Source organism: Hyperoodon ampullatus (assembly GCF_949752795.1).
Source record: "Hyperoodon ampullatus genome assembly, chromosome: 2".
Lineage (NCBI taxonomy): Eukaryota > Metazoa > Chordata > Mammalia > Artiodactyla > Ziphiidae > Hyperoodon > Hyperoodon ampullatus.
Genome location: NC_136915.1, coordinates 113866616 through 113889038, shown reverse-complemented (window position 1 = coordinate 113889038; position 22423 = coordinate 113866616). Strand labels below are relative to the sequence as shown.

At 43.9% G+C, this 22423-nt stretch overlaps 1 protein-coding gene across 2 annotated transcripts in view; it reads left to right on the top strand.

The window, feature by feature from the left end:
• The window catches only part of KCNN3 (potassium calcium-activated channel subfamily N member 3), a gene marked incomplete at both ends in the record, with an annotated part of 172457 nt that overhangs the window by 100086 nt on the left and 49948 nt on the right, over positions 1-22423 (top strand). For both annotated transcript variants that reach the window (XM_079698150.1, XM_079698149.1), the window contains one exon: positions 12687-13105. In XM_079698150.1, the coding sequence (XP_079554276.1) occupies positions 12687-13105 (419 nt within the window). The remainder of the gene's footprint in view (positions 1-12686; positions 13106-22423) is intronic.

Below are 22423 nucleotides of genomic sequence, written 5' to 3'. Positions count from 1 at the left end.
TTTGGAGAAATGTCTGTTTAGGTCTGCCCATTTTTGGATTGGGTTGTTTGTTTTTTTAATATTGAGCTGCATGAGCTGTTTATATATTTTGGAGATTAATCCTTTGTCCATTGATTCATTTGCAAATATTTTCTCCCATTCTGAGGGTTGTCTTTTCATCTTGTTTGTAGTTTCCTTTGCTTTGCAAAAGCTTTTAAGTTTCATTAGGTCCCATTTGTTTATTTTTGTTTTTGTTTCCATTACTCTAGGAGGTGGATCAAAAAAGATCTTGCTGTGATTTATGTCAAAGGGTGTTCTTCCTATGTTTTCCTCTACGAGTTTTATAGTGTCTGGTCTTACATTTAGGTCTTTAATCCATTTTGAGTTTATTTTTGTGTATGGTGTTAGGGAGTGTTCTAATTTCATTCTTTTATGTGTAGCTGTCCCGTTTTCCCAGCACCACTTATTGAAGAGACTGTCTTTTCTCCATTGTATATCTTTGTCTCCTTTGTCATAGATTAGTTGACCATACGTGCGTGGGTTTACCTCTGGGTTTTCTATCCTGTTCCATTGATCTATATTTCTGTTTTTGTGCCAGTACCATATTGTCCTGATAACTGTAGCTTTGTAGTATAGTCTGAAGTCAGGGAGTTTGATTCCTTGAGCTTCCTTTTTTTTTTTTTTTTTCTTTTTTTAGAGAAATTGCAGAAGAAACCAGAAGTTTCTAGGAGGTTGAAATGAGTCTTTTTTTTTTTTCTTTTTAAATTTATTTATTTATTTATTTTTGGCTGCATTGGGTCTTCGTTACCGTGCGTGGGCTTCTCACTGCGGTGGCTTCTCTTGTTGCAGAGCACAGCTCTAGGGCGCAAAGGCTTCAGTAGTTGTGGTGCATGGGCTTAGTTGCTGCGCAGCATGTGGGATCTCCCCAGACCAGGGCTTGAACCCATGTCCCCTGCATTGGCAGGCGGATTCTTAACCACTGCACCACCAGGGAAGCCCTCCAGCTCCGTTTTTTTCCCTCAAGACTACTTTGGCTATTCAGGGTCTTTTGTGTCTCCATACAAATTTTAAGATTTTTTGTTCTAGTTCTGTAAAAAATGCCATTGGTAATTTGATAGGGATTGCACTGAATCTGTAGATTGCTTTGGGTAGTATAGTCATTTTCACAATGTTGATTCATCCCATCCAAGAACATGGTATATCTCTCCATCTGTTTATATCATCTTTAGTTTCTTTCATCAGTGTCTTATAGTTTTCTGCATACAGGTCTTTTGTCTCCCTAGGTAGGTTTATTCCTAGTTATTTTATTCTTTTTGTTGCAGTGGTAAACGGGAGTGTTTCCTTAATTTCTCTTTCAGATTTTTCATCGTTAGTGCATAGGAATGAAAAAGATTTCTGTGCATTAATTTTGTATCCTGCAACTTTACCAAATTCATTGATTAGCTCTAGTAGTTTTCTGGCGGCATGTTTAGGATTCTCTGTGTATAGTATCATGTCATCTGCAAACAGTGACAGTTTTACTTCTTCTTTTCCAATTTGTATTCCTTTTATTTCTTTTTCTTCTCTGATTGCTGTGGCTAGGACTTCCAAAACTATGTTGAATAATAGTAGCAAGAGTGAACACCCTTGTTCCTGTTCTTAGAGGAAATGCTTTCAGTTTTTCACCATTGATAATGATGTTTGCTGTGGGTTTGTCATATATGGCCTTTATTATGTTGAGGTAGGTTCCTTCTATGCCCACTTTCTGTAGAGTTTTTTTCATAAATTGGTGTTGAATTTTGTCAAAAGCTTTTTCGGCATCCATTGAGATGATCATATGGTTTTTCTTCTTCAATTTATTAATTTGGTGTATAAATTTGATTGATTTGCATATATTGAAGAATTCTTGCATCCCTTGGATAAATCCCACTTGATCATAGTGTATGATCCTTTCAATGTGTTTTTGCATTCTGTTTGGTAGTATTTTGTTGAGGATTTTTGCATCTATACTTATCAGTGATATTGGTCTGTAATTTTCTTTTTTTGTAGTATCTTTGGTTTTGGGATCATGGTGATGGTGACCTCATAGAATAAGTTTGGGAGTGTTCCTTCCTCTGCACTTTTTTGGAAGTGTTTGAGAAGGATGGTTGTTAGCTCTTCTCTAAATGTTTGATAGAATTCACCTGTGAAGCCATCTGGTCCTGCACTTTTGTTTGTTGGAAGATTTTTAATAACAGTTTCAATTTCATTACTTGTGATTAGTCTGTTCATATTTTCTATTTCTTCCTGGTTCAGTCTTGGAAGGTTATACCTTTCTAAGAATTTGTCCGTTTCTTCCAGGTTGTCCATGTTATTGGCATAGAGTTGCTTGTAATAGTCTCTTAGGATGCTTTGCTTTATGTGGCATCTGTTGTAACTTCTCCTTTTTCATTTTTAATTTTATTGATTTGAGTCCTCTCCCTCTTTTTCTTGATGAGTCTGGCTAATGGTTTGTCAATTTTGTTTATCTTTTCAAAGAACCAGCTTTTAGTTTTATTGATCTTTGCTATTGTTTTCTTTGTTTCTATTTCATTTATTTCTGCTCTGATCTTTTTGATTTCTTTCCTTCTGCAAACTTCAGGTTTTGTTTGTTCTTCTTTCTCTTGTTTCTTTAGGTGTAAAGTTAGATTGTTTATTTGAGATTTTTCTTGTTTCTTGAGGTAGGCTTGTTTGCTATAAACTTCCCTCTTAGAACTGCATTTGCTGCATCCCATAGGTTTTGGATTGTTGTATTTTCCTTGTCATTTGTTTCTAAGTATTTTCTGATTTCCTCTTTGATTTCTTCAGTGATCTCTTGGTTATTTAGTAACGTATTGTTTAGCCTCCATGTGTTTGTGTTTTTTTCATTTTTTCCTTGTAATTGACTTCTAATCTTACAGCATTGTGGTCAGAAAAGATGCTTGGTATGATTTCAATTTTCTTAAATATATTGAGGCTTGATTTGTGATCCAAGATGTGATCTATCTTGGAGAATGTCCCATGAGCACTTGAGAAGAAAGTGTAATCTGCTGTTTCTGGATGGAATGTCCTATAAATATCAATTAAATCTATCTGGTTTATTGTGTCATTTAAAGCTTGTGTTTCCTTATTAATTTTCTGTCTGGATGATCTGTCCATTGGTGTAAGGGAGGTGTTAAAGTCCCCCACTATTATTGTGTTACTGTCGATCTCCTCTTTTATAGCTGTTAGCAGTTGCCTTATTTATTGAGGTGCTCCTATGTTGGGTGCATATATATTTATAATTGTTATATCTTCTTCTTGGATTGATCCCTTGATCATTACGTAGTGTCCTTCCTTGTCTCTTGGAACATTCTTTATTTTAAAGTCTATTTTATCTGATATGAGTATTACTACTCCAGCTTTCTTTTGATTTCCATTTGCATGGCATATCTTTTTCCATCCCCTCACTTTCAGTCTGTATGTGTCCCTAGGACTGAAGTGGGTCTCTTGTAGACAGCATAAATATGGGTCTTGTTTTTGTATTCATTCAGCAAGCCTGTGTCTTTTGGTTGGAGCATTTAATCCATTCAAGTTTAAGGTAATTATTGATATGTATGTTCCTATTACCATTTTCTTAATTGTTATGGGTTTGTTTTTGTAGGTCCTTTTCTTCTCTTGTGTTTCCCACTTAGAGAAGTTCCATTGGCATTTGTTGTAGAGCTGGTTTGGTGCTGCTGAATTCTCTTAGCTTTTTCTTGTCTGTAAAGCTTTTGATTTCTCTGTCAAATCTGAATGAGATCCTTGCCAGGTAGAGTAATCTTGGTTGTAGGTTTTTCCCTTTCATCACTTTAATCCCTTTCATCACTTAAAATATAACATGCCACTCCCTTCCGGCTTGTAGAGTTTCAGCTGAGAAATCAGCTGTTAACCTTATGGGAGTTCCCTTGTGTGTTATTTGTCATTTTTCCCTTGTTGCTTTCAATAATTTTTCTTTGTCTTTAATTTTTGCCAGTTTGATTACTATGTGTCTCGGCATGTTTCTCCTTGGATTTATCCTGCCTGGGACTCTCTGTGCTTCCTGGACTTGGGTGGCTATTTCCTTTCCCATGTTAGGGAAGTTTTCTCCTACAATCTCTTCAAATATTCTCTCCAGTCCTTTCTCTCTCTCTTCTCCTTCTGGTACCCCTATAATGCGAATGTTGTTGCATTTAATGTTGTCCCAGAGGTCTCTTATGCTGTCTTCATTTCTTTTCATTCTTTTTTTTTTATTCTGTTCCGCGGCAATGAATTCCACCATCCTGTCTTCCAGGTGACTTATATGTTCTTCTGCCTCAGTTATGCTGCTATTGATTCCTTCTAGTGTAGTTTTCACTTCATTTATTGTATTGTTCATCTCTGTTTGTTTGTTCTTTAATTCTTCTAGCTCTTTGTTAAACATTTTTTGCATCTTCTCAATCTTTGCCTCCGTTCTTTTCCAAGGTCCTGGATCATCTTCACTATAATTATCTGAATTCTTTTTCTAGAAGGTTGCCTATCTCCACTTCATTTAGTTGTTTTTCTGGGGTTTTATCTTTTTCCTTCATCTTGTACATAGACCTCTGCCTTTTCATATTGTCTATCTATCTGTGAATGTGGTTTTTGTTCCACAGGCTGCAGGATTGTAGTTCGTCTTGCTACTGCTGTCTGCCTTCTTATGACTGGCCTTTGAATGCTCTTTTCTACCCTTTCAACCAGAAGAGCTCTGAGTTTATCTGATTCCTGTATTGGGCTTTAATGAAAAGTCTCACTAGAAGAAACAGCTCCACAGCTAGGAGAAAATGGAAAACCACAAATTGGATCCAACCCTTCATGTTACAGATGAAGAATCTGAGGACCAGAGAGGGAAAGGGACTTGCCCACACACAGATGTTCAGTGGCAGAGCACTCTATCCCCAATGGTGCCGTGGTCAGGCACCATTCTTGTTAACGATTCTTGTTATGTGAGTGAAAAATACTGGCTTCCTCAAATGCTGTAACTTGGCTTTCACTCTCTACGAACTGGGGACAAGAAAGGGCTTAATAAGGTCACCACTGGTCTCTGGCAGTCCCGAACAAATTTCAGGCTCAAGGGTCCCATGGGTTCTCATGCCCACTGCAGGAGACCACATATGAACTCTGCTAGGGGCACTCAGGAGAACCCTGACCAGGCCAAAGAGCCACCAAAGAATATTACACGTGGCCCAGTAAGTCGTATCTGTTTCAGAAGGGGAGGATTTCTTCTCAGAAAGACTCAGAGCTGGCTAGCATGGACTCCAACCCTCTGAGAGTCTTGTTGGTTGTAGAATGATAGACTTTTCTGACAGCCACCCTACTTGCTGACCTCTCTTTTACCTTCCCTTCTTTTCCTTCCTCCCTTTCTTCAGCTAGTTCCAAGGAGCATTTGCTGACTGGAAATTTTATGTTAACCATTACTGCAAACCTAGACATTCGTTTCATCACTGGCAATCAGTTCTTGTCCTTGGGGAAACCTAATTAGGTATTACGGGACTTTTGATGTCGTTTCCATGGAAACCCCCATAGTAATGATGTACATGAAGAATATATGCTCCAGGGAGTTTGGGAAAAAAATACATATATATTATTATTGGATTTTAAGAATATCTTTAATGTTTTTCTCTTGCTTTTTTTCTGCATATATTTTTTTTTAATCATGGAAATTTTCCCTGGATTTTTTTCTCTCACAGAGAGAGAATAGTAGAGAACACAAGGGCCTTTTCCATTTTCTCTCCTTTAATTAAAAAAAATTCATAGTTGTGCAAGAATGAAAGTTTTTCAGATGGGTCAGAAAATGTCTAAGCAGGATCTCCCCTACTAGCTGAGAACATTTTAAGGAAAGATATTGCTTAAATAAAGAATTGAAAAGGCCTCATGTCTTTCAAAATAGAAGGGGGAAACTAGCAAATCCAATGAATCAACTCCAAATGTATTTACACTAAAGGGGGAAAAAAAAAGGGCAGGTTCCCTGGTGCTTGGTGCTCTGTCAGGTTGACACTGGGGGCTCTGGGACATTCTCCGTGTCTCCCTGTCGAGACAGCCTATTTCCTGTCCTGCAGCTAACACATGGTGGGCTCCAGTGATTGCACATGAAATGACCTGTCCTGGGGTGACCAGATGACCCTTCAGAGTTGGCCCCCATGGTGAGCTGGTGAACCACACGATTACTCTGTGAGAAACTCCAGTGTGGGAAGCGTGCAGACCTGGTCTGACTGGTGCAGATGGAAGAGCCCAGAAGACTTTACAGAGAGGGAGCCTGTTACACACCCATGTGCCACAGCTAAAATTCATGTGTTCCTGGAGAACCCATAAATAACTGAACTGTTTTCTTCGATACCTCTAATTGGCCACTCAAGGATGGAATGCCACACTGACCTTTTTGCTAGCTGCCAGCTGATCAATTTACCCCCCAAGTTTGCCAACAAGATTCACTGTTCCCAGAGTCCCTGCAGTTTTTCTTCTTCACACCCGATAAATTCTGTTTTGCCTTTGCTCCTCGATTCAGTCTACCAGCTGACTTCCTCGCCTGTGAGAAACACATTGCATGCAAAATAACACAGCTGCTTGCAAAATAATTTTTTAAATGCTTTGAGTTATTCTTTGATATATGAAATGATGCGTCCACTGGGTGGGGCAGGGCTGGGGGAAGCTGGCCTTGCCCTTGATCGTGATCCCCTCTTCATCCAGTTACCCAGTTACTTGAGATAGACTGGCCATCCCTGTCTGATTAACTATGCGGGGTGGCAGGGTGAGGGTGGAAGTTCCTTCTAGGGGCTGTGGCATGAGAAGTTAAAAGAGAAGTGTTGGGCATGGCAGGCAAATCACCCAACTTCTAATACGCATGCTAAGTAAACGCGTGAATTAGATTTGTTTATGTATTAGTTTTGTTGCATGACAAAGCACCCCCAAAATTAACGACTTAAAACAATAATCATTTAGCTCACGATTGTGTGGGTCAGCAATCAGGGCAGGGCTCAGCTTGGTAGTTCTTCTGCTGTCTCACTTGGGGTGAGCTTCTGTCATGCAGCTGGTCAAGGATGACCTCACTCGTGTGCCTGGCAGCTGGTGCTGGCTGTAGGCTGGGGTGACAGGGAAAATGGGGCCATGTGTCTACAGCAAGCCCCATCATACTGACATTCTACAAACCTCAGCTACATCACATTATCTAATGTCCCTTTGGCCAAAGGAAGGCACATGGCCAGGTTCAGATTCAAGGGAGAAATGGACTGTACCTCTTGAGAAATGGACTGTATGTACCTCTTGCTGGGAGGAGAAGCAAAGTCACATGTGAAGAAAGAAACAAACGGGATGGGAGGAATTGGTGGCATTTTGGTGGCACCACAACAGGTTTGCTGATACAGGCCTTCCAAGCACTACTGAATCCCTATCTTGCCTAAGAAGCTTTCCATGATGGGCCCTTATCATGCCTCTCTTATGCTAGAGCTCCTTGAGATTGTGAGCTGATTCATGGGACATGTGTCTGATTCATATTTATATCACCACAGTGTTCTCACCTAGTTGGTTCTTTTTCATTGAGGTATAATCGACAGATAAAATTGTATAGTGTACAGTGTGTTGATTTGATATACATATACATTGTGAAATGATTACCACAGTCAAGTTAATTAACACATCTACCCCCTCACATCATTACCTTTTTTATTTTTTTGAGAACACATGATCAGCTCTCTTAGCAAATTTCAAGTATTAGTTGGTTCTTACTAATTATTTTCTTGAATTGAGTTGAGTTGAATTGACTAAGTTGGTTCTCCTTTCTTTCTAATTACAAGCTCCTTGAAGGCAAGTTTGGAATTGCTCTCTCACATAAAATCTCCCTCCCAAAGCTCTTGGAATTATACCACAGGCTGAAAATCCCGCAGGCTCTTAGAACCAGTTAAGTGGCAGAGGATCAGGTCTGGAGCCAGCTCTGTTCAGGACACTATCTGGGGTAAGAGTGGGACTTGCAGGTGACCACAGGCCCTGGCACCAAAGCATTCCATCTTCAGTCCGGCCATACCCCAAATGAGCGGCATCACCGTGTGAGGCAGAAAGACACAGCAGTTTGGAGATCGTGGCTTTCCTTCCTCACTCAGGGGAAACCCAGGCCAGGTCAGAAGGAAACATGTTTGTCAGCCCCCGGCCTCTGAGGCTTCTACTCTGTGACAGCTCAGAGCAGACCCCACACCCCAAACCTCCACGGGCCCTCTGGCACCCCTTGTCCCATGCCAGATCCCATCCATATCACCTCAGCACTCTTCCAAAATTCATCAGGGTGACCAGTCAGGCTGTTCTAGAACCAGTCATGGGTGGCTGAGACCCAAATGGAGGGAAGGACAGTCCTTTGCCACCCTCCCCACTCTGGTCCAGCAGTGCTCCAGCACTTCTCCAGCACTTTCTAAGGCTTGGAGATCACCTGTGACCCTTTATTCCAGATTGGACCACCCCCTGGGAATAGGAGGATGTCCTTCCTATGGCATAAGATAAATCGTCAGGTACTTCATTACTCACAGGCTTAGCAATGAGTTTTCTATGGGAGTTTCCATTCTGGGTGGTTAAAAAGGGCCACTGGCCACCTGTCCTTTTCTTCACATGACACAGTCATCCACCTACCCACCCCTTTACTCACTAAAATTCTATTGACTGCCCACTGTGTACCAGGACCATCTCAGGCCTTGGGGAGAGGTGAGATGAGCCAGGCATGGGTCCTGTCCCCTGGGAGCTCATGTGCCCCGAGACCACACACAAGGTCTGATAGGACCATGGAATAAGGGCTCTTCAGAGCAGAAGGTACCTCGGGGATCATCCAATCTATCCCCTCATTCCTCAGAGGAGGAAACTGAGCCCAAGAGAGGGGTGTTTAGTCATCCATGGTCACACAGTAAGCAGTAGTTATTGATTCACTACGCAAGAATTTACCCAACACCTATATATGCTAAGATCTGGTCTGGCACTGGAGATACCACAGGGAACAAGGTGGACACGGCCCTATCCCTTTGGCAGTCCAGCTGTGACTGGTGGGTCTCAATCCAGGTTACACTTTAGGCTTACCCAAGGAAGCTTAAGAAAAATCCCAATGCCAGGGCCTCATGCCCAGAGGTTTGGTCTGGGGTCCAAGTGTGGGTATTTTTAGGCAAGTTCTCCAAGTGATTCTGATGTGCAGACAGGTCAAGAACCACTGCTCTGGGGTGGGGGAGACAGGCAAAAACCAAGCAAACATGAATAAATACATAACTGAAATTTGTGATTTGTAAGGAATGAACAGGATGCTGAGTGAGGACATGGCAGTGTGGGGTACTGTTACCTGCCTAAGTCTGAGTGAGGCTACACTTGGAGAACTGTGGTTCCAGGAGTCAGATGGGAGCAAGCACAAGGGCATCCTCATATGGGACAGCAATGGAATCTTCTGGGCCATATTGCCCACACTGCTGATCCACAAATCCCTGCACTGGAGCCCTGTCTAGCAGAGCCTCTCAATCTGCCACCTGAAATATCTCCCTGCTGGCCCCCATACATACTATTTATGAGTGCCTCCCAAGCCAGCCGGATTAATAATCCCTCACATTTTAAGAGTATAGTCATCCCTCGGTATCCACAGGGGGTTGGTTCCAGGAAACTGAGGATGCCCAAGTCCCTTATATAAAATGGTGTAGGACCCTCAGCCCTCCGGATCCACAGTTCTTTAGCCATGGATATGGAGGCCCAACTGTAGTTGGTAAAGCACATTCCCTCTTATCTGTATTATTGGATCCTAATGCTAATCCCGTGCGATGGACAGGGTCAAGGTTAATAGTCTGATGATAGAGATGTAGAAATAGGCTCAGAGAAGTGGTGTGACCTGCCTAAGATCACACAGCAAGTATCTGGATGTGTGAGACTTCAGTCTAGCTCATCAGCCTCCAACTCCACTACCCATGTCGTCCCCCCACCCCAAGCCGTGCGCCAGGAAACTGAAACAGAAGCGGGGCACCTGGGAGGCAGGTGGGGACACCACCCCGGGGCCAGCACCCTCCTGTCAAGCTGGGCAGAACTGCCGATGTGCCTCACCTTTAACTTGGATGGTATATAATCTCATTCTCCATCAGGAAATCCAAGGAACCTGTGACTCTTTACTTCAGTTCCTGCCCAGAATGAACCCGGTTGCTATAGTAACCTGATGCAGTTCTTATAGGGTGGATGGTTTTCATTTTGTATTTGAAGAGTCTGGCCAGGCAGTCGCGTTGCCATGGCTCAGCCTGTCGGCAGCAGTTAGAAACAGAGGGAATCCTTTGAGCAGCCTCTAGGTCCCTCTAATTGATGGTGGAAACCTGTGTCTGGAAAACCCCCCAGCTCAGCTGCGCTGGGGAAGGAGGGAGGGGGAGTCTCGGCTGGTGTTGTGCTGGGTACCCTCTCCTGTTCAGAGAGCACACCTTACTAATTACAGCCGCCTGGGCAGAGGTCAGCCCCTCAGCCACTTGCTCCCATAGAGCCTTCTAGTTCCCCTCCATGATCTTCATCACAGGGGGCCATGCTCAGAGCTGTTTCATTGAACCCTGAATGCCCAGCTCCCTGGCAAATAGAGGGCCTCCAACATATGTTTGTTGAATGAATGAATGAATGAATGATCTTTTGTAGTTTATGAAGCCCTTCATACCCATTATCTCCCTTACTCCCCATGATAGCTGTGTGAGGTCCCAGGGCAGAAGGAAGAGGAAACTATGGTCCAGAAAGGTGAGAGAGGTGCTCTCACAGGCTGCCTCCCCTCCCTGTGCACTTTTGTAGCTGCCCTTGCCTCTGGGCAGCCCACTGAGTTGCCTGGCACTTGCTCCATGAGGCAGACAAATATCACAGGCACACCCTAAAAGTAAGGCAAGCAGGAGACCCCTGTTCAAGTCATGTGACTTGATTGGTTCACCTTGAATTTGTCTCAGACATGACACAGATCCTCTTTTTTTTTTTAAGATTTTTTTGATGTGGACCATTTTTAAAGTCTTTAATGAATTTGTTACAGTATTACTTCTGTTTTATGTTTTGGTTTTTTGGCCACGAAGCACATGGGATCTTAGCTCCCCTACCGGGGATCGAACCCGCACCCACTGAGTTGGAAGGCGAAGTCTTAACCACTGGACCACCAGGGAAGTCCCCCAACACAGATCCCTTGATGGGCCCTTTTTACCCTCAGAGGCCCCAGACATGGGTGCCACGGTTTTCTCTCCTGGGTCCTTGGTTGTGGGCATGGTGGCCTAGAGGGCAGGCAGTGAAGGAGGGAGAAGAGAAGGGTGCTTGGTGACTAACTTCAAAACACAGCAGAATGTTCCTTTGGCCCAAACTGCAGAGGAAACAGGGGGACACACAGAGTAAAGGGCCTCTCCATTCCTAAGCTCCCTGTGAAGTGGGGTGAAGTGTGAGGGCAAGCAAGGCTTAGCTCAGCCTTCAACCAGCACGCCCAATCCACGCTGACCTAAACTCTCTGTTACTCCCTCCATGCTGAAGGGTGTATTTCCAGGTTAAATCAAACTTCTTCCACCCAACCCTGGCCCCAACATTAATTTCTTTCTAACGCAGCCTAATTTCCTTCTGGCCATGAATCCTTCCCAGGATTATCATGAGGATAAATGCTTCCATCGCCTCTCATAAGTGAGGCGCATACCTGTCCAGGAGGTCCCCATGACCAGCACAGGCCCCTGACTGCAGACCTCACCTTCTAAGAATCAGAACCTTCAGATGTCCAAGGTGGATCTCAGAGGCCTTGCATTTCACAGATGTGGAGACTGGGGCCATGGAGGGGAAGAACGTGAGGCCCCCTTCACAGTCATTGGGTGTGGGAGACCCCCCACTGTGGGACCTCCTTGAGAACAAGCCTGGGCCTTCCCAGTATGCGAACCCAGCACATAGCAGATGCTCAGTGAAGGCTTGTTTCGGCTGCTTTGCCAGTCCTCCTGGTGCGACAGTGGGAGCCTCATCTTTGTGGAAGGAAGGTTAGGGCCGGAAGGGAGCTTAGACATCACTGAGCCCAACCCTCATGAACAGAAAGAGACCCCATGGATTAATAACGCTAAAAATAACAATAGCTAATACTTACAGAGCTGGGTGCTAGACAGGATTCTCTTCACTTTGTACGTACTAATCCATTGCAGCCACATAGCGACCACTATGCAGCAGGTATTATTATCATTGTCCCCAGATGAGGAAACTGAGGCACAGAGAGGCTCAGTAACTTGCTGAAGGTCACAGAGCTAGTTCGTGTTGGGATCAGGATCCAGACCCAGGCAGTCTGGCTCCAGGGCCCACACCACTAACACCCCACCACCGACAGAGAGCAAAGTGCTGCCAGCAGGCACTTTTCTCCCAGTGGGAAGAGGAGTCTGTGCCAGCCCTATGAGTTCACTCAGGAAACATAGCTTTTTCATCTCCGCATCCCCCTCAGGGCTCAGCTCAGGGCCTGGCAGGGGCCCAGGGACCTGTGTTCAATACAAGTGAGCTGTTCATCTTCCTAGTCATGAAACAACCAGTTTAGGGGCTCCTTGGAGCTGGAAGGAATCTTGGGAAGCAATTTACAGAAATGGAGGCCCAGAGATTGACGTGTCTTAGCCAGGTCTCCTGACTCCCTGTCCAGGGCTCTCTTCACCCAGGCGAGGCCTCCAAAGAGGGCCATGAGGCGGATCAGCTGCCGGATCCTCCCTCGCCCCCGCTGTGTGGTTCCATCCTGGCTGTGCTAACAAGGCTGTCTGCTCCCACAGCTCTTCGTGATCGACAATGGTGCGGACGACTGGCGGATAGCCATGACCTACGAGCGCATCCTCTACATCAGCTTGGAGATGCTGGTGTGCGCCATCCACCCCATTCCTGGCGAGTACAAGTTCTTCTGGACGGCGCGCCTGGCCTTCTCCTACACACCCTCACGGGCGGAGGCCGACGTGGACATCATCCTGTCCATCCCGATGTTCCTGCGCCTGTACCTGATCGCCCGCGTCATGCTACTGCACAGCAAGCTCTTCACCGACGCCTCGTCACGCAGCATCGGGGCCCTCAACAAGATCAACTTCAACACGCGCTTCGTCATGAAGACCCTCATGACCATCTGCCCCGGCACCGTGCTCCTCGTGTTCAGCATCTCACTGTGGATCATCGCTGCCTGGACCGTCCGCGTCTGCGAAAGGTATTCCAGCGGGTCGGGTTCTCCACTCGACCGGGGCCTCTGAGCACACAGCGCATGTTGGGATGGGGGAAGGGAGGAGGAGCGGGGTGTGGGGGAGCCAGATGTATGTGGTCTGATGGAAGAATCAGGCATGTACCCAGACACCTCAGGAGAAAATGGGAGAGGAGAGGACCGGGTTGGGGCTGAATATGAACTGCAACATTGAAACATTGGAACCAAGGTAAGCTGGGAAAAATGCATATATAATCCTCATTTCCTATTCTTTGTAAACCAGTATATCTCAAAGCGTTCTGGTTATATCATTACCCCTTTCTCACATATAACACTTTGCAATTTCTGCATTATCTCTCCCTCTTGGAGATTAAGGATGTTCGCTAGCATTTTAAAGGCTCTGAGAAGTCCTGCAGTAATGAAACTGGTTTAATTTTGTTTAGTCCAGATTTTCTCAAGAGTATTCACCCACCAACGCTTTTCATTGTACATCACTATGGATGCCTCACTACTCAAAAATTTGGTCCACAGACCAGCAGTATCAGCATCACTGGTAACTTGTTAGACTGCAGAATCTCAGGCCTCACCCTGGAACTACTGAATAGAATTTGCATTTTAACAAGTTCACTGGTGATTTGTATGCACCTTAAAGTTTGAGAAGTACCTCACTGTTGGGAAACATTGTTTTGGGAGGTTGGTGGCTGGTAGGAGAGAAGGGGGATATGGCCTAATAGAGATCTGGGGCTCTAGGGCATCATGCCAGCCCCTCAGAACTGCCATCATCAAGGCTCAAGGGTAGGTCTGTGGCTACCCGTTTCCACCGCCATCCTCAAGCTGCCCTTACTGACTCCTCTCCCTTTCAAGCTTGTCCTGGATATTCATTTTCTCTGATTTCATATGTGGAGTCTGAACACTGAGGTTAAAAACCTGGATTCTGCCCCTAAGTAGCCGTGAGACTTGAGCAAGTCACTTCACCTCTCTGGGCCTCAGTGTCCTCATTTTAAAGTGAGGATCACTTGAGATAGAAGGTAGATATATATTTACTTGAGAGAGGTTATTTTTAGTATGCTGGGAGGCCTGGTCAAGCGTCCTGTGTAATTTACTCAGATCACCCTTCATTCATTATCACATAAAATTATATTGTCAGGGCTTCCCTGGTGGCGCAGTGGTTGAGAGTCCGCCTGCCGATGCAGGGGACATGGGATCGTGCCCCGGTCCGGGAAGATCCCATATGCCGCGGAGCGGCTGGGCCCGTGAGCCATGGCCGCTGAGCCTGTGCATCCGGAGCCTGTGCTCCACAACGGGAGAGGCCACAGCAGTGAGAGGCCCGCGTACCACACACACACAAAAAATTGTATTATCAAATCTTCCATGTACCAGTGTCCCAGGAGGGATAAAACAAGCAAAAGAAGTCTGGAGGAGAGTTAGTCTAACAATATCTCAGGGGTTCACTGAACCAGATTTCCCACCTATTTTGAAATGTTCTGTGTGCAGACAGTTCTTTCAGATGTTTGGCCAGCAGACACACAGTCAGATAAAGAGGCCATTCTGCTGCAGCCAGACAGGGACCCCTGCACATGGCAGGGTCAGTCTCTGAGAGCCAGTGCCATGCTGGGAGACATTTCTCACATACAAAGCCTGAAGGACCCACGATACCCATGTATTCAGAACCCCATCATTACTCAGCAGCTGACATTATAACATCTGCTCTAAGTAGGACCATAACTCACCAGGCTTCATGAATTTTCTCTGGTAAGCAGACACTCTTTCTGCAATGGAGAAAGCATATGTTTGGGTTCCAACCCCAGATTCCTCATAGTTCCCTTAGCTGAGCAATATGGTGCCAGTCTGGGCCTCAGTTTTCTCATCTGCAAGCTGGGGATAATAATACCAACTTTATAGGATTTGTTGTTGGAGTCAAATAGATAACGTATGTGAAGCGTACACTGTGATCATGATAGTGACTATTCATACTAATAACGGAGATCTCTTGATAACTCTTGGGAATCTTGTGGCTGCCTTTTTATAATTAGAACAAACCAATTCCTACTATATGTGGACCTATGCTCTTCCTGTTTTCCTTTTTAATTGATCAAAGCTGAGTCTTCTAACAGCAATAATAATTGAATTTGCATAGCCCCTTAAGGTGTTTGAAATCTTCCGCGTCCTCAAATCGACCCTGTTTGGTGTGTATCATTACCCCATTTTTCAGATGCGCAAACATGGAACAAAGTACCAGCAAGTGAGTTTCATTGTTTATTGAACCTGTCAGAAGTCTGGGTGATGATTTTTTATTGGATGATGAGCGTGCTTCATCATCCGAGTGTGTAGTTTGCAGAGTACTCTGTTGCATGCTATTTGGCACTGAATGACACTCTATGACCTCCACACTGGGGCTGGGTTGACCTGGCCTCTATCAGACCATGGGCCTCTGTCTTCGGAGATGACTGATATGCCCAGCTGAAGTCCAAGGCAAAGGCACAGAGAAGCAACGAGCAAATCAAAGGTTCTCCTAAAGCTTCCCCTTCTCTTGTGAAAAGACCCTTTGACCAAAAGGCTTTTGCTTAGATCTCACATGAGATATATTAAAACATGTGGGGTGTTATCATTGCCCCTGTTTTTTGGGAGCTTACCCTGTGCCAGTTCTGTGTGAAATACTTCACTGTTATCTCCATTTGCCCTCCCAGTAGCCCTGTGGTAGAGGCACTGTGATTGTCCTCATTTTAGAGCGGAGGAAACTGATGTAAAGTAACTAGCCCGAGGTCACAGAGCCAGTAAATATGGAGCCAGAATTTGAACTTGCTTCTGACTCTGAACTTCATGTTTGTCTCACCAGCCCAGGCTGAATCCTGCACTTACAAGGAAACTGTGGCCTAGACTCCCCTGGCGACTTTCCCGATCTGAGCGTCTCACAGCCACTGAGACTGGCACTTAAATCCCAGTCTTGCTGTTTTGCCTGCCTCTGATGTCTGTGCTTTTAACCATTTTACCACCCTGTCTTCAGGGCTGCCTTCAGGTTAAATTCAAACATACCCGAGTGTAGTGGATGCTGTGGTATGCCACCCCGGGGCCCCCTCTCGGCCCAGGCTCTCACTCCCTCAGCTGGGATTGTCAGCTGTGGCAGAATTGCCCTGGATGAAGGGAGCTGCTTCAGCTAAGATCAAGCCTCCTGCCCAGGGCAGCAAGCATCCAATGACTTGTCAGTGTAGGAGTTGAAAGGCCCAGCCCCTTTACCTCACAGCTCTGCAGGGCCTTCCTGGCTCCAGGGCTCCTGAGGGATCACATGGCACTTCAACCCCTCCCTCTCCCCAGTCCTATGTCCCTCAGGGCCCATGGGTGTTGATCCTGAGAGCAGCCCCAACAAACCTCCCACACTCAAATCGCAGCGTCCCAGTGACTCTTTCCCAGGAATCTGACCTATGGAGCTGTGGAAGCGTTTATGAGTAAGTATATTCTTTCCTAATCAGGCAAAGTGCTTCTTTTAAAAAGACCAAGCAATTTCTTTTAGAATCAAGCTTAAATGAGCATTGTCCTTCCCCAATGTCAAATAATCAGCAAGATTGGCAGAGACTGAGATAGGAATTATTCAACCAGAGACCGGACAGAAACTGGAGGCAGGCGGTGCTTTGGAGGACTGAAGCCTCGGACCAGGGTGGAAGGACCTGCCCTGTCCAATGTGGGGAAGATTCCGTTTTTCTCTCTCAGCCTGATCAATGACAATTCTGTCATCTGAGACAGCAGAGAGAGTAAAGGACTCGCCCAAGGTCACATAGCAGCATGACAGGCTCTAGAAAAACTCCCCTCTGCTGATGCCCAGAGCAGGGCTTGTTCACATTCCAGGTGGGTTTCATCAGCCCGGATGCATCTCTAGCTGTGAACACACACTTCTGAAGTTGCTATGGAAATCCCTCTTCAGCAAGACTCATTTTGAAAGACATTTCTCATATCTGGGGTTGGCTTTTATGTGACAATAAAGGTTTTTCACATTTCCTCCTTCCAAGGAGGGAGAGGGAATCAGTAATTACCCAGAACAGCCTGCTATGGGGAGGGCAGCGCCTGGTTGCTGGGAGGGCAGTATCAACAGCAGGCTTGTTTTCCTTGGACCCCGGTGAAACATTACATCATGGGTTCTGAGGCCTGACAGTGTGGCACTCCCCATTCTCTGGGATTCTCCTGGTCACGTGCCAGCCTCCCACAGGCCTCCCAGAGCCCATCCGAGGAACCTCCTCATTAAACACTGTCACACGCCAAGCAGCTGAGCTGGTGGAGAGACCACGGGGGGCCCCAGGCCTAAAGGCAGCAAGGCAGGAAGGGGGCTTTCCTGGCACGCCCTGAACGAAGTCTGCCAGCTCACATGTGGCTGTTTATCTCCCTGGGAGGAGCGACAAGGCCTCCCATGACACTGACAGAGTGGGCTGAGTCTTGTGATCCCGAGCCAAGTTTTGTAAATGACGTCCTACCCTCGTGACTGGAATCCCTTTGGCCTCTTCTCTCCTGAGGCTCCAAATTCTGCTCACAGGCTGTGTCAGTATCTCAGGCCTTCCAGCCTATCAACAGGTCTTTGGTGATGGTGTGAACTTTCATCTAAGTCTGTATATTGGCATTTTCATGAGAAAATGGATTCTGGAGACCTGGCTGCTGGAACTGGAGAAAAACAATGAGTGGCCATTCTTTCTCTCATTAAAAGAGAGCCACTCCTCCCATCATAAGGAAGATAAAAAGAGGCTTCCTTCCTCCAGTCTCTTCTGCTTCTGTCCAAGACACCCAGGTCTGCACCAGCCGGAAGCTGGGAGCAAGAACAGTTCCCTCCTCCTCCCCATCTCCTTCCCACAATCTCCTACCACCTCCGCCAGGGGCTTCAGCTCCAAGAAAGAAGCAGAGAGAAGGTCTACAGAAGGAAGTACATAGCACGAGGTTGACACACGTGCCCAAATAGAGGCTTTGTGTGCTGGGCAGAGCTGGGAAGAGCTCTGAGAGCAATGGGTTCTCACGGGCCCTCTGATGCCAGGCACAACCTCCAATGTGTAACACGTGCACAGTGACCCACTGGGACGACGGGAAGAAATGATCAGAGTTTCTATTCATAGTTATTTTTATCTAAGAAAATTAATCTTTGCTAATCTTAATATGCAGGTAGACTGTAATACATGTGGACAATTTATAATAAATATACATATAGCAGGGGGAGGGTGCATGCTCAAAAATTTTTTACTAGCAGGAGTCCATGACTTTAGAGGATACAAACCACTGGTTCGGGGAATGAGAGGACTAGTTAGTAAGGATAGGAAAGTATCCTGTCACATTGGTTGAAGCCTGCTAGAACTGGAACCCTGCCCTCTAGCTAGAGGAAGGGGAAATCAGCACCCCGCTGGGCAGAGGAGCAGCCTAGGGCAATCCTGCTGCCGGGTGCCAGGTCTGGATAGATCACTCCTAATTCAAAGATGAATTCCCGGCAGGGGGTGGGTGGGGGAGACTGAGGAGGGGAGGGAAGGGGAATCATACAGGAGGCCTTGAAACAAATGTGCAGCATTAAGAAAGAGGAAAATAATTCTGAAGATGCAGAATAACGTTTAATCATGAGGAACAGAAAGCAACATTTGAAAATTCTTGGGCATCCCTTACAGAGTGCAAGAAGATGTGATCTCTATGATAGAGAGGAGTGGGCAGATATGAAATGAAAATGTATCTGGTTCACATAAGCCTAGAGTTCACAGAAAATGAAAATGTTTTAGCAAAAAGAAAATCCACATTGGGGCACTGAATTTTTTAAAATGCGGAATGTGAAGGACAAACAAAGTTCTCTCCAAATGTAGAAGACAAGAACAAAGAGATGAGAGAAGAGGGTGAATAGGACAGAAGTGGAAGCTGCAGAATCAAGGCTAAATCCTAGCTCTAGAGTTATTTTGGAGGAAGAAACCAGAATGATTTGGATAAAAGCAAAATCAAGGACATACATGAAGAAAACTTTATCAGAATTGGCCTGCCAGGGCGGTCGTGGGGAGGTTAAGATTATTCAGATCAAAAAGTTTCCTGTTTTCCACTTAGAATAGGGGGAAAAATAATTTTTTTTCTGGAAAATGTTCTGAATCATAAGGTTAAACAATCCTAGAAGCACATAGGCAACACAGAGCTGACTTTTCCTCAGAACCCTAAATTCCAGGAGACATTAGGGCATTCGTGTCATTTACATGAGGAAACAAGAGGAACAAAAGTCATTCTTGGAGTTTTGCGGGCTCAGAAGGCTACAACCTACACTTTTTTTTGGAGCTTGTGTGTCCGTTGACCAAGGGATGAATCACGATTAAGATCTTAATAATGGAACTATATGAAAGAAAGACAGGTAGACAGTATTGAAACCAGGTAAACATGAAATCCAGACTACATTTAAACCTGATTGTAAAACGAAGTTCTAATGTCAAAGAAAAAGTAGATTCTGGAAAGAGTAAATGTATGCAACAAAATAATAATTCCATAATAATGAGAGGGTTGCTAACTCTCAGATTAAAAAGTTGAGAGAAGGGACTTCCCTGGTGGCGCAGTGTTTGAGAGTCCGGATGCTGATGCAGGGGACACGGGTTCGTGCCCTGGTCCGGGAAGATCCCACATGCCCCGGAGCGGCTGGGCCCATGAGCCATGGCCACTGAGCCTGCGCGTCCGGAGCCTGTGCTCCGCAACGGGAGAGGCCACAACAGTGAGAGGCCCGCATGCCGCAAAAAAAAAAAAAAAAAAAAAAAAAAAGTTGAGAGAAGTTGTCTAGGAAGGATTAGTAAAAGCATGATAAATTCATCATCTTAAGTAGAAGAGAATTTTAAAAGCCTTATGTCTCAATTTTAATAATTAGAGAAATATAGTTTAAATCATTTTTTAAAGCTAAAGGCAACCACAGGGAGAATTTTATAAGTATAATAATGATAACGATAGCATCAGCCAGGTGTTATTTCACTTAATCCAGACACAGCTCTATGAGGTACAGGGACTATCATTATCTTCATCCTACACGTGAGGAAATGGAGGCCCAGGGAGGCTACCGTTATGCAATGTGCCTTGGGTCATGGAGCCAGGGGTCAGCAGACCCGGGACCCCCAACCCCCTGCCTGAGAGCCTTGCTTTTCCCTACCTTGAGAATGTGCATTTTCCACATTCCTGGATGAGACACACAAACATCATCAGAGACAGAAAAATAAAGGAAGCAGGAAGGAACAATTTAAAAACAGAAAGCCTGAAACAAGATGAGAGGAAACCAAACTTAAAATTTATAACAATCAACATAATTGAATTTACCTCCCCAATTAGAAGACAATGTCCCTTACTTAGATAGGATTTTAAAGCAAAATTTAATTTTACGCTGTTTACAAGAGAGGTACCTAAAACGGAAGAACCCAGAAAAATAAGTGAATAGCAAAATTTATTAGTTAAGTACAAACCAAACGGCAATTGAGTAGAAATCCTCATTTTAAACCAAGTTGAATTCAAAGCCAAAACCATTAAATGGTCCAAAGGAACCATTTAATATGGATAAAAATATTATACACAGGAAAACTGTGAACTTTTATGCAAAAATAAATAAGGAGATAGACGATCTGAGTTTTTAATGTTTTAATTGACTGATAAATTTTGAACTTTGTAGCCTATAAACAAATAATACATTTTCTTTTTAAGCATCCATTGACATTTACAAAAATTAATCAACTTCTTGGCCACACGTTTCAAAACAACAGAAAAAAAAATTCAGGCAACAACAACAAGGCCTAACAACAAGGCCATAAACTTCAATTAAAAGGAAACTTTGGCGGGGGTGGGGGGGCTTTTAAAGCAGTCTCCTCAATTACAACTTGGTCAAAAGAGAATTATTCAAAACTACCATTGAAGACTATTTGAAAAATTATAACAACTCTATATATTAAAACTCAGATGTGACCAAAGTTGTTCTCAGATGAAAAATATCCTTAAGATTTTTCATTTAAAATAAAAAGCATGAAAATAAATTGAATTCATTAGAAGAACAGAACAAGCCTCAAAACAAATTAGCTTTATAACAAAGACAGGAATTAATGAATTTAAAAAAAGAAAAACAGAATTTGTGAATCCAAAAGATACCAGTTTCTAATCAATCTAATCAAGAAAAAAAGAAAACACAAACAAAATTAGAAATTTGAAGGTGGAAACCTACTGATTCTGAGGATGTTTTAATAAATAAAAGAGGATAGCTTAATTGTTTTTGAAAGAGAAGACCTTTGATGGGGACTTTCTCCACTAGATATTAAAATGTGTTACAAAACTAAGGTAATTAAGTCCCTGTGGCATTACTGAAAAATCAGTAATGACAGATCAATGAAACCTAATGGAAACTCCCGAAATAAATCCTAGTATGTGAGAACCCAATATTTGAGGAAAAAACCAATTAGGAAGGAATAGATTATTCTATAAATGTTAATGGGAAGATTGGATACTTGGATGAAAAATCAAATTAGAACCCCACCTCTCACCAGCCACCAAAATAAATTCCAGGTGGATTAAAGAGTCAGATGTAGAAGAAGAAACCATGAACAAACTACAGAAAACAAAGTAAATATTTAATCAGTCCTGAGATGGGAGAGAATTGTTAAGCTTATAATCTTAGAAGAGAAGAAATGTGAAGGAAAAGACTGGTATATCTGATTATATTATACATAGAATTCTGGATTTCTGTCCTTCAAAAAATATAAATTTATTTTAAAAAGCAAATGTTACACTAGGAAAAATATTTGCAGCAAACATGAGAAGAGGTAAATATCCCTATTGTACAAAGCAGTCTTAGTTACCAATCAGAAAAACTCATCTCCTCAGTAAAAAAAAAAAATAGGCTAAAAATAAAAACGGACAACCACAAAGGAAGAAATACAAATAACCAATAAAATGAAAAACACAGCCTCTCAAATCAAAGAACTACAAATTAAAACTACAAGGAGAATTGCTTTTTCTCCTCCAGAATTGACAAAAATTTAAATAAATATAATTCGATGCTGAAGAAAGTTGTTATTGTTTGTGGTGGGGTGGATGGGTTGTTTCATACTGACGGCAAGAAGGAAAATTAGCACCATTTTTCTGGAAAACAATTAAATAGTATGTCAGGGGAGCCTTTACAAGTTCATAAATTTAACCCAGGAATTCACCTTCTAGGAAGCTATTCTAATGGAATAATCAATTATGTCAAGATTCTTCGGCATGATGCGTTCTACAACAGTGGAGAATCAGAAACCAAGCAAATGTCCAGGGTTTAAACAGTTAAATAAATCATAGCACATCAATATGATGGGTAGTTAGGCAACAATTTTTAAAAATCATCCT